The following is a 23,785-nucleotide window of genomic DNA, read 5'->3' as shown; positions in this document are numbered from 1 at the left end:
GTTGATATTGCTGCTAATTTTATGGCAGTTTGGTTAGGAAATGGTGTTTGGAGATGAAGGATGAAGACAACATTAATTATACACGTGTATTTTTAATTAATAATTAAAAATAATGATGTGTATTATACACATGACACTTATAATAATAATTTAAAGGGTTAATAGCTCAACTCATGCGCCTAATGGGGGTGTTCTTATCTTCCATGACAGGTCAGCAATTGGAAGGGTATAAAATATAGTAAAAAAATGTTTAGGGGGTAATGAGACTCCCATAAAGGTTGAGTGTGTAATTGAGATTTTGACTAAAGGTTGGAGGATTAATTGACCATTTTCTCTTATTTAAAACTGCTATATAAGTAATATTGAAAAAGTAATGTTATAAGGAGAGTTTTATGTAAAAATTTAAAAGATCGAGGTTATATGTAATAATAATAAAAGTTGAAATTTGAGTTGAAAAATTATGAAAACACCAAAAACCTGTTTTCTCTTTACATTTTTTTTTTCAAAATTATTTTCTGAATTTTCATGGTCAAACACCACAATTTCCAAGAAAAAAGATTTTTTTTTTATGGGCAAACGGGCCCTTAGTAAACTATTATGATAGCATGTTCTTTTACTTGTTTAGGTGGAAATATACTTGAAAGTACGTACCCAAAAAGAAAAAATAAATGAACAATTTGAAAAGATTGACGTGTAAGGTTACTAGCTTCGTACAATACTATTCTTTAAATTCCTTATCAAACAAGAAATATATTCCAAGTTGACCATATATACACTCTTTGAAAAAAAAAAATTAATCCTTTATGGTTCCTGGAAACATATGAAAATACTATATCTAATCATTCGGCCGACTTAAAAGAAATCAAATTCAATTCACTCCATTTAGTACCAAGTCTCATGCCCCATTCAAAACATAATCCAAATGGAATAGAAATTTATTTTGGCTTAGCCAATTTAAAAAATAAAAAGTTAATTTATCACTTAAAAAATTATTTAAAAATAAATTATTTTGAAGTAAGCTATTCTAATTTACATCATCACTATAATATAAAGAACTAAATAAATAATCTTAAGAGTAATTAATATATTAAATCAAATACTTAATAAAATAATGTCTCATATTATTTATTCATCATTCAAGTTAACTCGTACAAAATGTCAACCTAACACGTAAAAGTTTGTAAGCCTGAAATGTGGCATCAAAATAAAGCAACATCACTTCTCAGGTTTGAAAATACTATCAACTTTCAGGTGCATAATTTTCAAATTAAGGTGATAAAGTTAACAAAACTGGCAAGAAATTTCCTTTGATTGAACCACTATGACATACGCTAGAACTTTAAATAAATACGTAGATTATTAATAGCTGGATCTGTATATTACCAACGCATCGTGGTCCCACCCAAACACGCCACGTGTCTACCAGCAAATTGCTTTCCCTAACCGGTCTAAATCCAATCATTAACCCAAAACCGGACCCGCCCGTCGCTACCCAGAGAGTCTTCCTTCATTCTTCAATAGCAATGGCCGTTTCTCCGCCTTCGATTCCCCCAAAGCCCCCATTTTTTCTCTAAATTAACTACTTTCACCGGAACCCTAGTTTCACGATGGTGCTGGTGACCGGCGATAGATACTTAGATTCACTGGTTAAATTCGTGGAGAACAATGTAGAGTCATTAATTGAAGGAACATTAGTACTAAAATTGAATCCAATTGGTCTTCACTACGTACACTCTCGGCTTGAATCGTTGTCGGAACTCGAAAGTCTTCTTACAGGTGCACCTGTTGATTATTTACGTGCTTATGTATCTGATTTAGGTGACCATCGTGCACTCGAAAAGCTTCGGAGGATTCTCAGGCTGCTTACGTCGTTGAAGGTGGTCTCGGTGCTTCCAGCGCCTGCTAGGGATCCTACGCCGTTGTCGCTATTGCCGTTTGGGAGACTTAAGGTTTTGGAGCTTAGAGGATGTGATCTCTCGACTTCTGCTGCTAGAGGACTTTTGGAATTAAGACATACTTTGGAGAAATTGATATGTCATAATTCTACTGTGAGTTTTGTATTTTGCATGTGAATTATATAAGTGATATTGATTTTTTTTTTTTTGGGTATATATTGATTTTTTTTCCTTATCTGGATTGCTTTGGACTGTTTTTCCTTGTGCCGAGGGTCGGAAACAGCCTCTCTACCTTAAGGAGGTAGAGGTAAGGTTTGCGTATACGTTATGCTCCTCGGACCCCACTTTGTGTGATTATACTGGTATGCATGTTGTTGGATTTTGCATGTGAATTACAATTGCTATTGATTTTTGGTGTCAATTGATTTTTCTTTTTGTGGACTGCTTTGGACTATTTTTCCTTGAGCTGAGGGTCTATTGGAAGCATCCTTCTACCCTTCTCGGACTGCACTTTGTGGGATTATACTAGATTTGTTTTATTTATAAAGGGCTCTTAGTTTGTGTAGTGATTGGTTGTTGTTTCAGGATGCCCTTAAGCATGTATTTGCAAGTAGGATTGCTGATATAAAGAATTCTCCGCATTGGAATCGGTTATCATTTATTTCATGTGCTCATAATGGTTTGGTTCTGATGGACGAGTCATTGCAACTTCTTCCTGCTGTTGAAACTCTTGATTTGAGCAGAAACAAGTTTACCAAGGTGGATAATCTGCGGAAGTGTACCAAATTGAAGCATCTGGATCTTGGGTTCAACCAGCTGAGAAACATTGCTTCCTTTAGTGGGGTAAATATTGCATGTTCATCCTGAAAATTTCGATAATGTAATGCTTTACTGTCTGGTAAAAAGAATAATATTTGCTATGAGTGTTGAAAGAACTTCACATGTTGTTCCTGAGTACGATCGTAGAACTTCGTAAGTTTGGAGTTGTGCTTGACCAAGCTATGAATTCAATCGAATCTCCGTAAAGCATATCAAGTGCTATGGTTCATTTGATTGGCAGGTCAATAAATTCATAGCATCTCAAGTCTCCAGCATATGATGTGTGTTGAGAATCATTACAAAGTTTTATGAAATTTTGAGCAGTTATGAATGCTGTGGCACTGTCAATTCTAAATGATTTAGTCAAATTGTTTTCTTATCAAGTATCCGATTAGTTAGTGGAAACTCCCTGCTCCTCCTTGCTGGAGTGAAGAACAAGGAAACGAGAAAATGCTTTAACTGAATCAGATCGTGCTCAATAACTATTTACTTAAAAAAAAATTATATTGGTGATGTCAGGACCAGTTTGCACGTACCCTTCAACTAGTCCTTTGGGTACCTGCTATGTCACAATGAAAACTCTTTACTCTAGCATGTGATGAAACGTGTAGTAAATCACTCAGAGTGTAGTCTCAAAGACTTTCCTGCCAAGTTGGTCTGATAACCATTTGCTAGGAAGTAACCTATCCAATTTTATTTTTTTTAAAAAACGATTTGCAAGGAAGGGATGAAGTTATGAGAGCCAAAGTAATACTCAATCATAAATTACTGTCTATGAACTGCGTCTCATGAGATAGTATTTATCAAGTGCTAATTCCCCACTTTGGATAGATGTGCCATAATTTTAAGTTAGTTGTTCCAGTACCTTTCTTTCTGTTGGGTGAAGTTGACATGAACGTGATCAACATGTTGGTTTATGGAAGTTTTGTCACTGCAGGTCTCATGTCATATTGTTAAGCTTGTTCTGAGGAACAATGCTCTAACAACCTTGCGTGGAATTGAAAATTTAAAGTCACTTCATGGGCTTGATATTTCGTACAATATAATCTCCAATCTCTCAGAGATGGAAATTCTTGCGGGTCTGTCATCTCTTCAAAGCTTGTGGCTTGAGGGGAATCCTCTATGCTATTCTCGTTGGTATAGAGCTCAAGTCTTCAGTTTCTTTCCGAGTCCAGAGAAGGTAAGTTATCTCTATGAAATCTTTTGGCTATTGGTGTAACTTTTCTGTTTCTTTCACTGTAATTAAATTTTCTTCTTGTCCACCCTCTACTGCAGAGGTTGTCTGAGGAATGTACCTCTTCGTCTAACCTTTTAATCTTTGGATTTAACCATTTTTCTCTTCCATGATTGCACACTACAGATGGAGCTTGATGAAAAGAAAATTTGCACAATTGAGTTATGGCAGCGGCAGATTATCATTGCCAGTAGGCAAAAACAGCCTGCTAGCTTTGGATTTTATTCACCAGCAAGAGATGGGGCCAAACTAGAAGGAAGTATTAACGCAAAAAGGGTCGGTAATTCCTTAGGTGCTCATTTTAAATAAATATTCTCTTTCTATAAGCTTCGATAGTTCTGAGCTCATTTTGATATGCCTACTGCAGAAGAGGCTCTCACGTGTGGCTAGTATCGAGACTGAAGAACAGAACACTTCCATTTGCTCTGATATAGAATCCGTGTCTGTTGATATTGACAATCAAAGCAAGGAGGAGAATGCCCTTTCTGATGAGGAAGCTGAAATTCTTGAGTTGATGAACCGAATTGAGAATATGAAGAAGGAAAGATCTGATGTGTGGCTGCAGGAATTCAAAGATTGGATAAATGACTCTTCTAACAATTTTGTTGGTATTGCTAGAGGCAAAGAGACTGTTTCCAGTAATCACAGAGATGACGAAGTTAAGACCCGATCTAGAGACAAAGAGGTAGGTGAGACCTCAAAATATGTATCCGATTCAATGCTGGCTTCTGGAGATGACAGCAGCACAAATATACCAGAATCTGACAATTCATTTGCAGAGACGTCCACTAATATCAGTATGTTTCATTACCCCAACTCCAGATTTTCCCGCAACCACACAGGAGAGTCCATTCAGATTGCTAGAAGCCGACATCAGGATAATTTTAGCCCTATAAATGATGAAGTGCTTCTACATCCAAATACGGTGTTCCCTCAGTCTGAATCCTTCCCAAATCGAAGGGGTCTTAAAATGAGTGCTAAAATCAATATTCCACCAGTTACTGATGCTGATAACATTTTGGATTCTCTATCATCCGTGGCTAGCACAGGATCACCTCCTCACTACAAGGAGGACATTCTGCATAGACGCCAAAACTTGGAAGAAGAACTCCTGCAGCTGTCTGCTGAGTCCTTCTCAATTGCATCTTCTGATAGTGCTACAAGCTGTAGCGACGATGATTTCCCTGATTTGACCTCAATGCCTCCAGTTGATAAGTCTCTTATCGACAATGTCTCAGAAAGGAGTGCGGAGAGCCGCTCACCAGTGCATCTGTCCATGGATGTATACCATGACAAATTGTATCCGATAAAAATAAATTGTAGATTCCCAGCACGTTTAAGCACCGAGGGAACCTCTGATTGCATGGTGGTCAGAGAACCAGACACTTACTCTCGGCAAGGGCATATTTCTCCTGACAGAAAAAGTGTAGAAAGTGTACAAGTTGTGAAGCAGGACACTGATTGGTTGGAAAAGAAAAAGCGTCGGAGGAAACCTGCCAGGAGAATAATCTCATTGTGCGAGGAAAATAAAGAAGCAGAACCTAAAATGTCAAATGTGGATATAAATGGTTTTCAAGACAGGGGGGTCGGAACACCGTTTGCTTCAGAGGTAGCTTCTTGCCAAAGTACGATGAGAATATCCCTTGATAGTTGTGACAGGAAACCTCATGCCGAGAGAACTACATTATTACCTGGGGCTGAAGAGCTTATTAAGAATTACTTTAACAGCAAAGCTGCAGATTCTGGAATTGATGAATCTTGTCAGAGACACCTTCTATGCAACTGTTTGCTTGAGAAAGACTCTCAGTTCAGTGAAAGGTAGTCACCTTTTTCTTTTTGCTCAAGTATATCTTAGTTTGCTCACCGAATTCTTGTGTTCAATGATCAGCCTGCATATCTAGTTATCTTATTCCTTGAGAATGTATTGACATTTTAAACCCATGTTTGAACTTCTAGTAGCTGCCACTGCTCTAAAAAACTTTCTTTTATCAGTTGTCACCCCCTCACGTCAACATGCCCAGCTATCTCATTGCATTGAGAAGTGATATTTGGCTTGTAGATGGTAGTTTCCAGGGTTCATGGCATCTTTAAAGGTGTGGAGGATGTCTAGGTTTTGGCCTTTTTGGGACAAGTCAGGGTAACAAAAGCTGGTGAACTACGTATGGGTATTCAAGTTTGTCGCCTCTGCTAGCAGAAGGGCTGAATGAAATTCTCTAACTGCTGTTGAAGATCAAATAAATATACTACTACTAATTTATGTCAAGGAGGGAAAAACTTAGATAGGTTTATGATCAAGGACTAGTTTAATTAGTTCTTTTAATTATTGTAAGTGTAAAGAAGATCAATGCTAAAAAAATTTCAACTTGCATTTATTTTATTTTTTTTAAAAACTGCATCTTTTTGGCACCATATTGATGCACATAGTAAGTGAAATGATTCTTTGATTCATCAGGAAAAAAATTGGTTTTACGTGGAAAGAGCTCTCTAATGTGTGCCATCCATGGGAAAGAAACTAAATAATGATGGATCTGTGGATATGGCATGAGGAAGCTACATGTCTTTTGAACTATGCAAGATGATAATTGTATCTCAAGTATGAGTGTGTTTATACTAAATATTATGGCATGCCTCGATAAGATATTCCAATGCTTACTGCCAAGTGTTATGATTTTCCTAAGCATTCACTCGCCTTTTGTTTTCCGAGTCTTTCCATTGCCTGCTTTTTTCCCCTGCGTCGTCCGAGGACATTAACTCTATTTCTGCTAAAATATATCAAATGTCTGGATGTTATCATCTAGGGATTGTTGCTAATTGGTATAGTTCATTTCTGGGCACCAACATGCTTTTACTTTTCTGAGCCTAAGTTATTTAAGCTACTGTTTTCTTTCATTGTTATTTACTGTAATCCCATTGAATGTACAGCGAGGTAGCTGTAACCTTGAGCAGCGAACATAAGTTACATGTGCTACTCCTTGAAAACTCATGTGATGGGTCAGGTTAGCTTTACTGTGGTATGAACATTTTATAAGATGTGAAGTTATTGTTCTTTCGATTACTTCTGTACACAACGAACTGATGCTGCATGCTTAAAAGCACTATTGTCTGTTGGCTTTTAGCAGGTTCAAGCTTAAAATTAGTTGGCTGTCATGGTACGCAAGAGATGAGAGAGATTTTTGTGGGTTTGGGGCTTCAGATTGTAAGGTTTGTGGCTTCTGCCTCACTTCCATTGTTTTGCTTGCATTTTACTTTTCTGAAGACCTTATTATTCTCTTCCATCCTTTTTAAGTAGAGTGTGCTTCGAACGGGACACAACCTACCTCTTTGTGACCAGAAATATAGACGTGTCCAGAGAACTATTATTGATATTGGGGTTTGCTGATTCACATGTGATTGAAAATAACTGTTCTCTGCAAAGGTGATCTACCTTGGCTCTACAAACTTCTGAGTATTATCTTTTCTACTTCGATTACCATTTCCTCAGGTGCTGACTTTTGCAATTTGAATGACAGTTTGGAGAAGGTTCAGGCTGACCTGTTCGAAAGACATGTCTGTAGAGGTTTGAAGATGAGCATTCTTCAGTATTCAATGGTGATGTTCTGGTGCAACAATTCGAAAGGTACTTCTAGTTGTTCTTGCAGTTTTCTATATGATTCATCCTTATACTGATGTAGTTGAACATGGACAGAGAGGTCTCTTCATAGGTTCATCGCTGATGTCAAGAAAAAGTTAATAGACGTATTTATCCTTTGAGTATGTTATGAGCTTGTTGTGTCAGAAGTCCTTATTGAGATGTTGCAGCTTCAGTTTTACAAAGCTAAATGCTTTTAGTTGGAGTAAAGCGTTCTAGGTGTAAAAAAAGGTTGCTTATTCGTGAGGATTTCCTTTTTGCAATAACTTTTTCTTTTCGCAATAACTTCAGCTGGTTCTATTTTATCCAAAGAAGTTTCAAGTTGATTGTAAAAGCAAATAAGATTGCAGTAAATGGTACCAACATGAAATAAAAAGAGTGAAGTCAGTGGTATGAGACATAGAACTTAGATAGCTAGACAGAAATTATCCATTATTTTGCATAACAGATTATCTAAGCTGACTCCTTGCCTCCATAATAAAGAAGCGGAACGAAAAAGAAAAAACAATCTTTTTGCCCCAACGTGGTGCATCTATTTTTGCCAGCATCATCATTGTTATTAGTCTCTCCTTATGTCTCCTGCTACTTTTCTTGTTTGTTTCTGTTTCTTTTTGGGTGGTTGGGTGGGTAGGTTGGGGTGGGGTTTTAGGGTGTGTGTGTGTGTGTGAAGGGAGAGTTTTAGGTTTTTTGGACAAAGAGAACAGTTGTCTACCTGTCCTTCGACGGAGTACGTTATTATTGTTTGTCAGAATTGTCCAACTTTGTTAGGTTGATAAAACACGTCAGTTGTGAATTTCCTGTTTGAAGTAGGTTGATTAATGTAACTTCTTTATAATTGACAGAGGATTCATGGCTGGCAAGATCACTATTTGTGCTTGGGAGGCATATACTCCTTTGCATGGAAGATGTAATCCTGCTTGGTTCCCTTTCTGAGAGTGTATCTTGCTCTTCCTATTTCTCGTTGGACTCTTGTTGTTCCATTGTCAGTGTTTCAGAAGTGGTAATACTTTTGTTTTTGAGCATTTGTTTCTTATCAATCTAGCAACATCTTGTACATGGTATACTTCAATGGTTCACCCCTTGTTGAACTATTTTGTTTATCTTTATCATCTGGTATTAGGTATAACTCAGTTTTGCTGGCGTGCTTGTGTCCACAGATTTTTGTGTCAGTGCAATTGATTCTGTTAACTAATGTAGAAAGAGAATCTTTTGGAATGTGAAAAATCATTAAAGTTGTCACGTATAAATCATCAAATTGGAATAATGTTTTGATTACCTGAACTGTTTGATACTTTAAAGTTGATTTTAGTTTATTACCAAATTTATTGACTATATCACATCACTGATCAGATGAAATAGGATGTTCCAGACGAGTTTAGACTTTAGTGGATACATCAGCCAGTTTCTATTTTGTAAATAGTTTTGAATTCAGGATCTGCTGCTGTGCTGATTTCTTAAACTTTCTCTAACCATTTCCTTTTGACTAGATGCCAGTAAGGAATTTAAGATGACTTCTTATTCAATTTAGATTGGCAGATTGCCACGAACTCTGAGGGGGCAGCCTTGGAGTAACTGATAAAGTTGCTGTCATGTGAAAACAGCCGCTTGCACAAATGCTGGGTAAGGCTGTGTACAATAAAAATAAACCTTTGTGGTTCGGCCCTTCCCCGGATCCCGCGCACAGTGGAGCTTTAGTGCACTGGGCTGCCTTTCTTTAGATTGTCACTAACTGTAGGGGTTTTATTTTGTAAATTTCTTTTCTAATAACTGGAGAAACTGATACAGTGTTGAGACTGCACCCTCTTTAATCTAATACTGAAATTTATGGATCAACCTTAAGGTTTAGACTTGCCCATGGAATTTAGAGCCGAGTATAGCTGTCAGTAGTTGACACGAACCAGGATCCTAGTTAGTTCAGATTAAGGTTCTGGAACTGTTTAAATTCATATATAGTGTTTTACATGGGCTGGCACATATTGATCCTATTTTGGGTCTTTTGCAGATTGTTCTTCAATTTTCTTGGGTATAAGATCATTTTTCTTACTGCTTTCATCATGTCTGATTTTGGATGTTTAGGCAATACTGATTGATATGTAAGGTCTTTAGGTTGTGGGTTTTTCAACAGAGAGAGACTCGAAATGCACCTTAGCTAGTTGTTATACTATTCTTTCGTGTACATCACAGAGCTGACATTTTGGATTTCCTTTAACTTTCAGGTAATTGAAACCAAAGATTGTTTTTGTGTGACCCTGACTTTGGAAGGTGTCATGTCAGAGTTCCCTCTTTCATTGGAGGAGGGCAAGGCAGTCGAGGATACAAAACTCGTGAAGAGAAAACCTATATCAGGTCCTCAGAAATGGAAGCTGAAGTGGTTTTCAGAAGAAAGTCTCTTCAAATTTGTGGCTTTATTGAAAGCATTACATGGGTGAATCAACCACAAGTACGCTACTTGTATAACGCCATTAAAGCGAGCAAAATCTGTTTTGTTTTTTTCATTCCTTTAGTTGTGTTATATATTCATTTCATTCTTTGCAATTACTGTCCCCTGGTTAGTGTTGTATTTGCTTTCCTTTTCTTTTCGTTGATGCGTTTTCCATTCTTTAATTTATTGTGTAGGCAGTGATTTGTTGTACAAAGCCCATGGAAAAGGAAATTAGTGTGTTTAATATCAGTTTGTTTTGGAGATTCTCTTTACTTGGAAGTTTGATGGTTTATTTGTGCCTTGGTGGAAAAACAGACTTGTGTTTTGAATTGTTTTCACTAAATTAACTGCTAGTACAAATTTATACCAATAGATATTGTTTCAAATTATTAAAATGATAATGATTTAGTTCTATTAGATGCATGTATTAATTATTTGTATATTATTGATTAAATTACAAATCTTTACTTGTGTTTTTAAGTATTTTGTTAGACTCGTCTATTGGAACATGCATCTTACGTTCATTCCTAAATACTCAGATATGAATTTTATATTTTTGAAAATAAGTTATACATCATGTTTAGGTAATTTCAAATTTTATCTCAAGACTATTTTCCTTATCACTTGTACCAAACAACCCCTAAAAGAAATATTAGTACCAAATTATAGGACAATGTTGGAGAGTAAGGATTCAAAGAGGCGGCATCATATATGGTGATAGCCTAATATACTTTCGAAAGGCACTGAAAACTTGTCTCGCTCAGTAGGATTAATATAAGTAGGGTTATTACATATTAGTGGGCAACACTTTTAATGAGTATTTAATGTATACGACTTTTTAAATCTATTAAGTAAGTAAATTGTGAAGAAAAATGAAGGAAAAATTGCCAAAATGGAGAAAAAAATAAATAAAAATAAAGGTCATAAAGAGGTGTCATATCAGTGTCTAGATTGATTGATACTTAATGGCAGGTTCCTACCATAACCAATTTGAGCGAATCTTTTTAAAGAAACTATGTTCCCCTTTGTGAATAATTCACAATTTACTTGTTCTCCATGAGCTGTAACGCAAACTAAAAGATTTTAAAGTTAGGCATAAAAAATGTGAAGGGATCACCTGCATTATGTTACAGTTTCTTTTTATCTCCACTGGATAAACTGTCACAACCCGAAATTTCATTTTGTAATTCACCTAAAACTCTCCTTCGGAGGCGGGGAAAATGCCTTTGAAAGAAAAAAAAAAATCAAATTAACATTTTACTTATCAAACAACTCTTAGCTGATGATGCAAAATGTTCAACAAACACAACCTCGAGAATGTTACAAAATGGGCATTTATTGGGTTGTACCATTTGAAAAATGTGTTGCATTCGCCTGTAGGTTTTAGGAGGGTGACAGGATTGAAGGACTATGATGAGTTGAAAATATAGCAGCTTTTCTCTCCTTTGAGATAGTCGATGCCATGAAAGCTATTATGCTATATTCTTAAGGTCCCTGAGGTGCAAATTAGCAGCACTGCCTCGACAACTAGTTGCTCTTACATTGCCAAATACTTCCAAAGGAAACAGTTCAAATGTTTGCTATCTCCGGCTTTTCTTTGACTGTAGCCTCTTAAAAGCCATAAACGTCACAGCAGCTGACAGAGAATACCTGGCAAAGAATAGAGAAGAAGTTCAGGGGAAAACAGAGGTGACAAATAAAAAGAGCAAATCCAGATCATTCACTATTCTTTTTGTTGAGAGGGTAATGACCTAATTTATTCAAGTCTGCAACGTGCATTGCGCATTGTCAGCAATAGCACTGAAGTTCTGTAGGTGCCATTCAATTGAATGCTAATTCTGAGCTATAAACTTCAAAATAATTAGTCATAGTAGTTTGTGACATGATATATTAATGAAACTCTTTCATGCATGCAAAGTCACAGGAACGATGCTTGCTCATATACTTTCACGTTAACAGAAAATTAACTTGCTGACTCGTTGGGAATACAGAAAAAGATATGACAATCAACCTAGATGTAAAAGAGTTGGCAAAAGGAAACAAAAGATACTAGTGAGATGAAATTCTGATCAACTTTAGGTGCACAATTTTCTGGAAGAATGTATACTGAAGACAAAGCATTAGCACTACGCATAGACAAGAAGGGGCCACAATAATATGAGAGGAAAACCAATATATCAATGGTGAAAAACTAAGCAGCATGTATTGAGCATATATAGAACAGGGAATACCATGTAAATGTATAGTTAAGATGATCTTGCGGCATTACAGAACTCCGAACCAATGTGTTTGTATCCTTTGGAATTGGATAAGGATTGCTTGGGTCAACATTATCGTTGATGGTTTCAATGTAGAGTGTGTTCTTGGGGAGTCCACAAGCACGGGCAATGGCCGAAACATCAACGTAGAACCACTGGAAGGAACTGGGATCATTTGCTGGAACAAATATACTGGGTTTCTCACTTCCTCTGATGACTCCAACTACTTCCGTGGGTTTAACAGTTGGAACTTGATCCTGTTGATGGAGTGTATTGTCATTAGGTGTCATCTTCAGATTACATACAACTTTAACCAGGAATTTAAAGTAAGAAAAGAGAATAACCTCTTCTACTTTCTTCTTTTTTGAAGAAAACATCCACCAAGATCTCTTTCCACTCTCTTGAGATGGGGGTGCAATACTCGGAGGTTGGTCATCAGCCGCAGCCACTTCCAAAGACTTGTCTCTCCAATTCCGGGGGACCCATCCCCTATTGACGAGAATTGGTGCCTGCACACTGAAAGGAATTTGACATGATTAGACAGAATTAACCACTCAAGCTGCTGCCATACATGAATTTGAAGTGATTTTCCGAGTATGATTCAGAATCCAAATGAAAGGTACCAAAACTGTAAATGCACACAGAAAACTTAATCTTGGAGAGGAACTAGATGATTGTATGATGGTTGGTTCAATGCCTACAAAGGTAAGGAGTGTAAAAAGGTAGTAGATGGTGTAGAAATTAGTTGCATAACAGTCTAGAAACCAAGACAACCCATCAATAAATCCGCTCACCTCGGTCCGAAGAGCATTTAAATAAATATCAAAAAGAGAAACTAAATTCAGTGAATCATGAGACATGCAATAAGAAAACTAGATGGATGGATTGTAATGTAATATTATAGTTGAGCTAATACATAGGAGTTATGAGAGTATACACTTGACTTAAGTCACACACACATACAAAAGAAAGATGCACCAGACTTAGATTAAAGGAATTAAATTCTTGTTAATAAGAAAGCTTATTAAATTCTTGTTAATAAGAAAGCTATCTTTGAGACCTTGTCAACGACATTTTTTTTACATGCGCAGAGAAGTACAAATTTTTTGATCATAACAACACCCAAATCTTTTTGTGCTCTCTGTATTAAATCATACTGAAATTCAGTGTCATCTCAACTGCTATTTGGTAACTTCCTTTTAACATGTACAGCAGGTGATTAGATGTAGCAATTTTTTTTTGGGGGGGCCTAGATGTAGCCTCATTTCCCTAGAATCCTGTTTAACCTTCACCAAGATGATTAAGCTTGAGCAAGAAGTACATAGCCAAAGAGACCAATGCACAGAACTATACCGACTTAGTTTTATGTACATGTACCTCTTAGGATCATTTGCCAAAGGCATGAGAGGAGTAATAACATAGTAACCATTTTCAGTCACCCCTGAAATGCTTCTGGAGCGAGGTCCTATAAAAATGGACTTTTTCTCATCAAACACTCCTCTACAACGTACCCTGCAGAACTCCAAAGAATCCACATTTTCACTTGAAGGGGACACCTCATTGCAGTTTAGAGGATCCATTCGTAATCGATTTTGTCTGTACTCAAGCATTTCAATCTGCAAACAGTGATCAATGTTTACAATTTCTTTCTCAAGCAATATTGCATTAACAGGCAAATTAACCGAAACTATAATGAACTAACCACACTCCAGGTTTTAGACACAGTCATTGATCAAATCAAGCAACAAAAAGTATCCATCAGAAACTAAATGAGTTAATGGTAAAAAACACACCAAAAGTATCTTGTTTTTTTGAGATATACCTGAACTATCAAGTATGTGAGTTTCCTACCCGAACTATCACCAACAATTTATCAAAATACACTTCAACTATCAATTGTTCACTTATCCTACCCGAACAATGGTGATGTTTCAGGTAGGAAAAGTGAACAATTGATAGTTATAGTTGAGGTGTGTTTTGATAAACAGTTGGTGATAGTTCATGTACAAAACTCATACACATGATAATTTAGGTATGAAACTCGAAAAATTGGGATAGTTTAGGTGTGCTTTTGACACTTCACTCGAACTAAATTGCGTCGATTGAAAAAACACAATATACTGCTATCATAGAGAAATGACAAAATCTTCAGGAATACCAAAAAAACAACAATAGTTCTCGGAAAGAAGTATTAACCTTATCTTGCCTTCTGATAATTTGCCAAGTACCAAGGCCAAATGTGATGACTCCTGGTACGAAAAGCAGTAACTTTGACCATTTTGAAGGTCCGCCTTTCTCTGAGGAATACAAACAAACAGGCAGTGATTCAGATCACCTGAATTCTGGAAAGGACGATAAAAATGATACTCCCTTCGTTCCAGAATAATTGTCGCAATTTCCTTTTTGAAAGTCAAACTATTGCAGCTTATAGTACTTTATGTATAACTTTTAAATATCCAAATTTTAATTTTAAAATATCAAATTAATGTAATCTAATTTAACTTTGAAAATTAGTCAAATTGACTTTCCAGAAGTGAAATATGACAACTATTTTGAAACAAAGGCGGAAAAAGCTTACAATGAAAACAAATTGCGAGAAAATATTTTCTTGAGGATGAAAGGAAAAGGCGGTGACCTGAAGGTTGAGTTTCAGTCACCGGGGCTGAACTAGCGGCGGCGGCGGAGGAGGAGGAGCACCGGAGCTGCAGTGATTGTTTAGTTTCACAACTTCGCCGGAGAAGATTTCTCGTTAGGGTTTTAGAAATGGAAGCTGCCATGATCGTACTGAAGCTACCATTCAAAATGTCGACGTTTTGATTAGAAGCAAAAAGTTTAGGGGCGAATATGAAAATTACACAAACTTCGAGGACTTAATTGTAATTACACCTGAACTAACTTAAGACAAAGGCCCATTAAGCCCAAATAAAAACTAGGGCTCTTTTCATCCTTATAAAATCTCAAATCCATCTTATCGTTCCCAGTAATTTGATCTTCTTCTCCTCCTGCCGGCCATCGTCTCTATTCTCTAATGTAAGTAAATAATTTTTATATTGCAATGATTATTTTACGACGATTTGAAATATTGATATGAAATCGCATGTCCAAACGCTTGCATTGAGAAAAAAAATAGTACTGATGTGTTATAGAAAAGGCAATGAGTGTGCAAACTGCGCTTTGAGAAACAAAAATAGCGCAATCAGCCATTTGTGCTGCCGATAACAAGCCATTCCGGCGTGAGTTTATATGCTTGCATGTGTCGTTCTTTATTACGGCTTGTGCACTAATAGGCTCTTAAATCCTTTCACTTTTTTTTTTTTTTTTTTAAAATTTTGAAAGTTAAAATTAGTTGAGTTCCAACACATGGCACAGTCAGTGAAATTCAAATTTCAGGATTGATTATGTGAAAACATGATAGATACTCTCTTTCTTCCGTAATAAATGAATTATTGCTCAGTTTCGTAATAAATGAATTGTTGGATATTTATTGGTGTTTCAAAATTAGTGTTTAATTTGACAATCAATTAACTTTTAAAAAGTCATTACTAAGGTCAGCTTTTTCTTTTTATGGGTAAAAATGAAAAGTCATTACCAAGGTCAGCTTTTTCTTTTTATGGGTAAAAATGAAAGGAGTGTTACATTTATGTCTTTAATATTTTTTTCTTAATTTGTGTGTCAAAATTCAACAATTTATTTATTCCGAAATGAAGGGAGTACACAACAAGACTCTTTTTGTTTTCACTAATTCAGTGAGGCACATAAAGGTGCTCTAAGAAGCAACTAATAGTAATGAAATTTCCAGAATTGTGAAAATTTCTTACTCAAACGTGCTCGTTGAAACCCTGAAACTAAAAAGTAAATTTATTTTTTGTGATTTACACTCTATTTTGTTATTCAAAAGTAGTAGTATTAACCAGGTGAAAGGACTTATTTATATGTTAACAATGGTAAACAGAACAATGATGAGATATCCTTTATCAACTTATCTTGGCCATGGACTTTTTTTCCAAATGCTGACCTTAAAGTTACAGAACTTGTAAACCAAAAAATTTTGCCTGGTAAGTTGATTATAATGAGTTAGGCATGGAGCTAATCACTGAAATGAGACTCTTCACATCTCTGCTTGTCGAATAAGCAAGTTTTAGTTCAATTTATTCAATATTTTGTTAGAAAAAGTTGTTGATGGGAGGTAGCAAATTTTTGTAAGATTGAAGATTGAACTGAGATCAGGTAAGGTGGTCTTTTGGGGAAAACGATTCATAAACCTTCAACAGGATAAGAAACTTGAGAGGAACGACGAAGCTGAGAGCGGGAAAACTTGGGGAAAACTTTTGATTTGTTGTGGTGTGCGCAAACTCTCATCCGTTATTTAGTATGTGGTTAATGCTCCCTTCATTTCATAATAAATGAATTTTTGAATTTTGATACACAAATTAAGAAAAAAATATTAAAGAAATAAATTTAACACAATTTTTTATTTTTATCCCTAAAAAAGATCTTTTCAAAATTAATTGTTTGTCAAATTATAAGGGTAAATTTAAAAAAAAAATTTAATGATTTACTTATTTTGAAATACCAATAAATACCGCAATAATTTACTTATTTCGAAAAGAAGGGACTAACGTGTAACGTTAGTAGCCTTAGTTCAATAACATTTAAAATTTAGGTTTATTGAGGCACGCAAAAGTGCTCTAAGAAGCAACAAATTATTATGAAATTTCAAGAAGCTAAATCCACAAAATCACTAAAATGATAGTGAGCTTTTATCTATACACCCAAAGGAGCACTAATTTGAAAACGATGTGAGTTATGAATTATTATAAGATGGATTCGAACCCAACATATATATACTAAAAGAAGATACATGGCATGAAAGAACACAATACTTTACAGTTCTTAAAATACTTTTCATAGAGAAAACATAATATCCATAATAGGCAAATCTTAAGCATTGCTAATTTAAGACTTGATGTAAATATTCATCACTGGCTGATAAACAAGTTGCAATCAGTGAAATGTAAAGTACTTAAAGCAAAGGAACAAAGTTGTTAAGTTCATTTCTACTATTAAGTGAGATCAAAAGGAGTAGCAACTAAACAAAGATCCTCCTTTTTTTCTTGCAACTACTACATCTGTTTCCGTCATGTCGAGATTATCTGCAGTGATCCCATTAGGAGTTTTCCGATCGAAGTATAAACTCAGCTAAAGTATATTCTACGCTCAGCAAACCAAATATCAATCCTGGACACATTCTTCTTCCTGCACCAAAGGAAATATATTCAAAATGATTTCCTCGAAAATCAGTAGAACTATTCTCAAATCTCTCTGGGACAAAACTTTCTGAATCATTCCAAACTTTAGAATCTCTTCTAATTGCCCATATGCATTCACCAGGACTTTGCTTTTGATGGGTATTGTGTAGTTTCCAATTCTTGTTTCTTCTCTGCATTCCCTTGGGAGGATTAGGAGGGTGCAACCTTAATGATTCTTTAATTATTTAGATATTTCAACTCTGCTATATCAGTATCTTCAACTATACTATTTTTGTTAGAGTTGTGACCCGAATTTTGTAGATTTGGCCCTGAAAGTTTCGCGGTGCGACCCATGTTTGTGATTTTCAATGAGGTTTGTCTGTAGTGGTAGCGTAGTATGGATCTTTATGTTTTGGGCCTAGGACCTATTTGTACGCATGTATTATATAAGTGCGATTTAGTGGGTTGTTTCGGGTCACTCTGACATACACGAAATTGAGACTATTATCTCCAACATTGTATTCTCTCTTCATTATAGTGAAACCTCCTTTGCCTATGCCCGTGGTTTTTCCCGCAAGAGTTTCCACGTAAATCTGTGTGTTCTTGTTTTTCCTTTGCTTGTGGTTTGCTTATTTTCTGCCCTATCATAACAATTTTCTTGCCCTTTAGAACTTCTCTGACTTCAAGTTGTGCTATGTATCGGGACCAACGCAATATATCCAAGATTTCAGATGAATTAGTTATGATCATGATACATAACAACCACCTTACTAACGCATGTATACTAGATTTCATAATAATATATTGTGGAAAAAGCTAAAGATGATTTTTTTGGAAAAGTATAGATTTATCTAGAATGTATTAGTATAAATATTTAGATAATTATCTTGAAGAAATAATCTAGATATTCTAGAGCATTGTAGTGGATAAAGTTTGCTAGTATAAATAGGGAGAGTCTTGTACATTTGTAACCATAAAAAGAAACAAATACAATACAAACAAATTTAAGTAGTCTTTTTCCAAATCTAATTCCTTCCTTTCAATATCTTCCTTCACCTTTCTACCTTCCTCTTCTTAATTAAATCTTCCGATCTTAGTTATAGATCTTGGGTAGCAGAAGGTCTCCCCAATTACGCCCTTCTTCTGCATAATTTGATGGGGAGTTAAATGCATAGATTCGCCGTCGGGACGATAGGACTGAGTTGAGTAAGAGAAATCCCGAAAGAGGGAAGAGGGGGCCTAAACATTGGCAAAACAAAGAAAAAAAATAATCATACAGAAAGCCGTTGGTTATGATTTGAGAGATGGTGATTAATTATCCGTAATCTAGTAGTATTCGACATTTAGTAATGTATTCGAGATTTTAAATTTTTGGACAATGCAATGTATTGGGATCAACATTCGAGATATCAGATTTTTCAAAATTTTTAATAATATTGAAAAGAGTTGGATACGGAGGAATTAACTCTAAAATGGTGAAATTTATTATGTTTATCCCTTCCCCACTTGTTTTAGCTTTAATAATTATTCTAGCCCCATTTTTATCTTTATCTATACTACTACAATAAGGGGAGGATCTAGGAGCAGCGTGGGGTTTTTCGGAAACTCAACTAATTTTTGTGTGGATGTTATATTTATATAGAGCAATCTAATAAATATATAAAAATTATAAGTTGGTACCCAATAAACGAAGTGTGTTATTGGTTCAGTGGAGCAGAGGGACTTGGAAAAGTCATTGATGTCTTGGTTATGGGTTCAAATTCCCTTAGTTACTACTTTGTTTTATTTTTATCTAATACAAGGAATCCACCAACTTTAAATCCTTATTATAATTTTTGGAATATCTTTCTAGCCTTTTTGATACGAGCCAAGTGGCCATCCTAGTTTTGGAAGACATCATTCGAGGCCAACATGCAAAGGATCCGGTTGTGATCACATTGAGGGGAAGAGAGCATGCATGGAAAGGTCATTTCGAGCATTCCATGAGGCAAAGCCGCGTGTGAAAGGTGGCTTGGGGGATGCTTGAAGAACCACGGCCTTGGAGCATTGAAGAGTACCTTCATTAAGCATGTTTTAGGGATTTCACATGTCCAATTTACACTCCATAGGCACCCACCCTTCATTAAGGGTGTTTTGGTCTTTTTGCCCTTCAATTGTAATAAGACTATATATAGTTTAGTATTAGGGCTTTTACTCTTTAGTTGTTTATTGACGTAAGACTTGAAACATTGTAACAAACTCTCTCTAGTGCGAGGAATGTAACACCTTTAGTTGTAGGGCTTGGAATAGCCACTAAATCGAAATGAGGGCAACAAGTGTGGATATCACTTGTGTTGCAATGTTGGCTTGATACGTTGGTGTTTAGAGGAGGTAAAGTTCCTCTTGTATTAACGTAGGAGTTAGGCGTTTGTCGTGTGTAGTGTTAAGGATCCAAAAGTCCACCAAATTCTTGGGTTCTTAAGATTATACCTTCACTTGTCTAACTATCTATTCCTTTTATTTATGTTGTAATTATTTTTTTGTTGTTCTTATACTCCAACCCGTGAGGTGTTGTTATTGTTATTACGTTATTGTTATCTTGTTTATCATCTTGTGTTGGACAATAATTTGGGTTGGCTGATTTGATGTAATAAACACCTTGTTCTCTTCTTCTTGTTGTGTTCTTGAGAATCCGAGACTTGGTCTCCAAAAAGGCTCACGATTTTCTTCAAATTTGTGGACTGTTTGGGTTGATTTTGGTGTTTCCAAGTTTGTATCTTGTATCACTTTTGACCCATACATTTAGGGTCGTTTGTTAGAGTATATTGAGAAGAATAATGCATGCAGAAGTGTTTGATACATTTTTTAGTTTATATATAACTAATTCAAGACATTAGCTATACACTCTATTGTGTATTAATAATACTTTAAAATTTATGACATTAGTAATGCAATGGGTGTAATGCATGTATTAGCATAATTAAAGACACAATTATCTCTAAAAAAAAATTTCATATTCTTTCTGCTATATATACAGAGGGTATTTTTATAAATTCTTTTTTTTTAAAGAAATTATGTAATTTATGTTATTTTTAATACGTCAAACCAAGCACTTTGTAAGAAAAATACAAGCATAACTAATGTAAGTATAACTAACACAAAAATTACTAGTAATACAAACATTATTAACATATCTTATTTTATATTATTCTCATCACAAACGACCCCTTGGTTTCCTATAGGTATGCAATGTTAACTATCCTTACTAATTGTGGTGCACACTAATTCACCAAATTTTTTTTTGTCAAATTTTCTATATTCAGCTATCTATCTATCTACCTGATTACTCTATTGGATTAACTTTGATGATTTTACAAATGTATAAATAACATAAATATCAATCTTTTTGGAAGTAATTATATTCTTTCCTACTTTTTTAATTATTTTACTCTCTCCTTATTAATATACATAATATAGCCGACATATACATAGCATTCTGTGTATATATTGAGATTTTTGTAATATATTTAGAGAGTTAAATTATTTTTGTAATATTGGAAATATAAGTTGTGTATTTGTGTAATTTTTTGACGGCTTTTTCTTGAAACTTGTTTTTAAAAGAAAAAAATTGGTTAATAAGTCCTGTCAAACTATTTTTATTTTTACTAATTTAGTTTACGCGCTTTGCATGTGTAACTTACACCAATAAATAAAATTATATATATATAAAAAAAATAATTAAAAATAGCAATGATGCTAAAATAAATTTATGTATATTCAAATGATGTAAATAAATATTGTATATCAAATATGTCATTGTCCGTTTTATAAAATTAAAGATCATGCTTCATGCAAATCAATTATTGATTTGTATAATTCATATATAATCTTTAAAGTGTTTAATTGAAAAAAAAAATAACGAAAGGATGAAAAGATGATAAATGAATGCAAGGAGATAACTTAACGTAGATGGAGTACAAAAACAGAACATATATGACGTAATGAAAAATTGTAAAATAACCCACCATGAAATAAAAAAGAGAGAGACTATTAATTATTCAATTCTTTAAAATAAAGTAGGAATGCACGCAAAATAACTTATTTTAATATTATTCTCTTTATTTTTAGGTCTAAACCCTTGCAGAAAAGGTCTATATATAAATCAACCAACCAAACAATTGAACCCTAGTATCATATTTATTCCTACGCCAATATTAAACATTTTTTTGTTCAAAACCCCTATGACAATTTCTACACTAATTAAGAGTACTTGTCCAATTATTTATTTTTTGAGCTACGATTTTTTTTTTCATTTTTTTTAAAAACTGAGCCAATTTAAGCTACGCCAAAACTATTTATTGTCCTATTATTTTATACTTTACTTTGACAGTTTGACTCCTATTAACACACTTATTCTTCTTTTTTCATTTATTCGTGGTGCAATTATAGAAATCTTTTACATAAGCTAAAATTCTTATTAATCTAGGAGTGTTAAAATTATGATTTCTTACTTATATCAAATAAGAATTTAATTAGTTTTTAAGTCTTAAATCTAAATATAATAATTAAATGGTAAATATTTTAGAAAAATAGTATATGACTATTTTGTGATTGTAAAAACTTTTATTAAAGGATAAAATTAACAGAAAAATTGTTAAAAATCAGCAATCGGCGATAGATTAAATTTTGTATCATTTAAATAATATAACATGCAACAAAAAAAAAAAAGGACAATCATTAGAGCCTATTGTTTAAAATAAGAATGATATATCATATCTCATCATTTATTCACAATCGAAACAATTACATATAAATAAATTTTAGAAGAGAATTCATATAAAATTAAAATGACTTATCAATTTCTCGTGATGGAATGTAACGATTTAAATAATCTGATAAAAATTGTAAATAAATTAATATTAAATTATTAATTATTTCTGTCATTATAAATAAAAGCCATAACAAAAAAAATTCTCAATTAGCAATTATTTATCAAGAAGTACATGATACTTTATTATTTTCAACTTTCAAAACATACTAAATCATAAAAGAAAACTTTTTAATAATCAATTGTTTATCAAAATACAAGATAATTTATTCTTGTAAATTTAAAAAACATACTAAAATCTAACATAACTTACCTCAAAGCACAAACAAATTTATCTCTTCAACGGACCATGCTATCAATGTTTCACATGCACAAAAACTTCTTAATTAGCAATTGTCTATTAAGAAGAATTTATCTATTTAATTATAGATAGTATCAAGATTTTAAACATCAATAACATATTAAAATTTTAGAAAACTTACTCAAATCACAAACAATTATCTCTTCAATTATAAGTTACATAAAAAATTCACAAAAAAAAAAAAAAAATGCTTCTCAGTTAGCAATTGTCTATCAAGAATACATGATGATTTATTATATAAATTTTAACGTGTTAAAATTTTTGAAAACTTACCTCAAATCACAAACAAATCTATTTCTTTAAGCACATTTACTATCAAAATTGTAAATACCAAGAATATGCTAAAACATTATAAAACCCACCTCACATCATATATCGAGATTTCACAAATATAAGACTTTCAATGAGCAATTGTTTATCAAAAATACAAGATAATTTATTTATTCTAAATTTTAAAAACATACTAAAATTTTAAAAATTTACCTCAAATCATATAAAAAATTATATACATTAATAAAATATTTCTATATCTAAACCCATTTTTCCTCTACATATTGTAGGTTTGGAGAAAAACATCTAAACCTAAAAAAGAAAGAAGATAACTATCATTAATTAATTAATTAATTAAATAATCTTAATGTTAGAGTGATTCAAAAAACTAAACAAAATCCTTTTTAAGTTTTTAAAATGAAGGATTTTTCACGACTGTCAAGTTTTTTCCTTTTTTTGTTTTTTTGTTTTTTTGGCCAACTTCAAGTTTTTATTAGGTTTAGATTTTTTTTTTCTTTTTATCTAGAATATTATTTTTTATTTTTGGTGTACAATTGTGGGTTTTAATATGCATGTTTTCCCCTTATATTTTAGGACTTCTTTTTCAAGTACACAAGGAGGAAAAAAATCTATTAACATTAATTTTTCATATATTTTTTCTTACCATATATTGAAGGATTCGTTTTAAATACTATTATAAATATAATGATATAATAATTAGAAAAAATAAGTCAAAAGATAATTTTGTATACTACATAGACTTTTAACAAAGAGAAAAAAGTTCAAATCACTTTTCTAATGATATTCACACTTTTAATATATTATAGATAAAGATTATAGAT

The 23,785-nt window shown here is 33.8% G+C and overlaps 2 protein-coding genes and 1 long non-coding RNA gene across 11 annotated transcripts; 2 read left to right on the top strand and 1 right to left on the bottom strand.

The window, feature by feature from the left end:
* Nucleotides 1–1,285: 1,285 nt before the first annotated feature.
* LOC107862218 lies at nucleotides 1,286–10,270 on the top strand. Of its 8 annotated transcripts, none has more exons than XM_016707720.2 (12): nucleotides 1,286–2,048; nucleotides 2,481–2,738; nucleotides 3,652–3,894; nucleotides 4,075–4,224; nucleotides 4,316–5,766; nucleotides 6,871–6,944; nucleotides 7,065–7,149; nucleotides 7,235–7,363; nucleotides 7,458–7,564; nucleotides 8,419–8,576; nucleotides 9,113–9,196; nucleotides 9,793–9,931. In XM_016707720.2, the coding sequence occupies exons 1-11, from the start codon at nucleotides 1,608–1,610 to the stop codon at nucleotides 9,146–9,148; spliced, it is 3,132 nt and encodes a 1,043-aa protein (XP_016563206.1). In that variant the 5' UTR covers nucleotides 1,286–1,607; the 3' UTR covers nucleotides 9,149–9,196; nucleotides 9,793–9,931. The 8 variants fall into 8 exon arrangements, with proteins under 8 accessions (XP_016563206.1, XP_016563205.1, XP_047265943.1 ...); XM_016707719.2 differs by having other exon boundaries at nucleotides 9,105–9,196; XM_047409987.1 differs by lacking the exons at nucleotides 9,113–9,196; nucleotides 9,793–9,931 and adding an exon at nucleotides 9,064–9,102 and having other exon boundaries at nucleotides 1,287–2,048.
* Nucleotides 10,271–11,253: 983 nt separating this feature from the next.
* LOC107862217 (surfeit locus protein 1) lies at nucleotides 11,254–15,033 on the bottom strand. Of its 2 annotated transcripts, XR_001671953.2 has the most exons (7): nucleotides 14,892–15,033; nucleotides 14,453–14,553; nucleotides 13,634–13,872; nucleotides 12,601–12,772; nucleotides 12,230–12,513; nucleotides 11,750–11,841; nucleotides 11,387–11,648 (listed from the first exon to the last, which is right to left on the bottom strand). XR_001671953.2 is itself a non-coding variant. In XM_016707714.2 (6 exons), the coding sequence occupies exons 1-6, from the start codon at nucleotides 15,031–15,033 to the stop codon at nucleotides 11,579–11,581; spliced, it is 1,008 nt and encodes a 335-aa protein (XP_016563200.1). In that variant the 3' UTR covers nucleotides 11,254–11,578. The 2 variants fall into 2 exon arrangements, 1 of the variants encoding a protein (XP_016563200.1); XM_016707714.2 differs by lacking the exon at nucleotides 11,750–11,841 and having other exon boundaries at nucleotides 11,254–11,648.
* Nucleotides 15,034–15,193: 160 nt separating this feature from the next.
* Nucleotides 15,194–19,951, top strand: LOC124897233. The gene is made up of 2 exons (XR_007053963.1): nucleotides 15,194–15,286; nucleotides 19,358–19,951. It is a non-coding gene; the product is annotated as an uncharacterized LOC124897233 (long non-coding RNA).
* Nucleotides 19,952–23,785: the final 3,834 nt, after the last annotated feature.

Source organism: Capsicum annuum, chromosome 3, assembly GCF_002878395.1.
Source record: "Capsicum annuum cultivar UCD-10X-F1 chromosome 3, UCD10Xv1.1, whole genome shotgun sequence".
NCBI lineage: Eukaryota > Viridiplantae > Streptophyta > Magnoliopsida > Solanales > Solanaceae > Capsicum > Capsicum annuum.
Note: the sequence above shows the minus strand (reverse complement) of the source record. Positions and strands in the feature narration are given on the sequence as shown.

What these genes read in the sequence shown, in the direction of transcription:
- LOC107862218 (XM_016707715.2), top strand. Translation starts at nt 1,608, where the DNA reads ATGGTGCTGGTGACCGGCGATAGATACTTAGATTCACTGGTTAAATTC. An exon ending in AAACTCATGTGATGGGTCAG is followed by an intron (nt 6,945 to 7,064) that starts GTTAGCTTTACT and finishes GTTGGCTTTTAG; the next exon opens with CAGGTTCAAGCTTAAAATTA. An exon ending in TTGGGGCTTCAGATTGTAAG is followed by an intron (nt 7,150 to 7,234) that starts GTTTGTGGCTTC and finishes ATCCTTTTTAAG; the next exon opens with TAGAGTGTGCTTCGAACGGG.
- LOC107862217 (XM_016707714.2), bottom strand. Translation starts at nt 15,033, where the DNA reads ATGGCAGCTTCCATTTCTAAAACCCTAACGAGAAATCTTCTCCGGCGA. An exon ending in AAAAGAAGAAAGTAGAAGAG is followed by an intron (nt 12,514 to 12,600) that starts GTTATTCTCTTT and finishes CTCCATCAACAG; the next exon opens with GATCAAGTTCCAACTGTTAA. An exon ending in CTTAACTATACATTTACATG is followed by an intron (nt 11,649 to 12,229) that starts GTATTCCCTGTT and finishes ATTCTTTGCCAG; the next exon opens with GTATTCTCTGTCAGCTGCTG.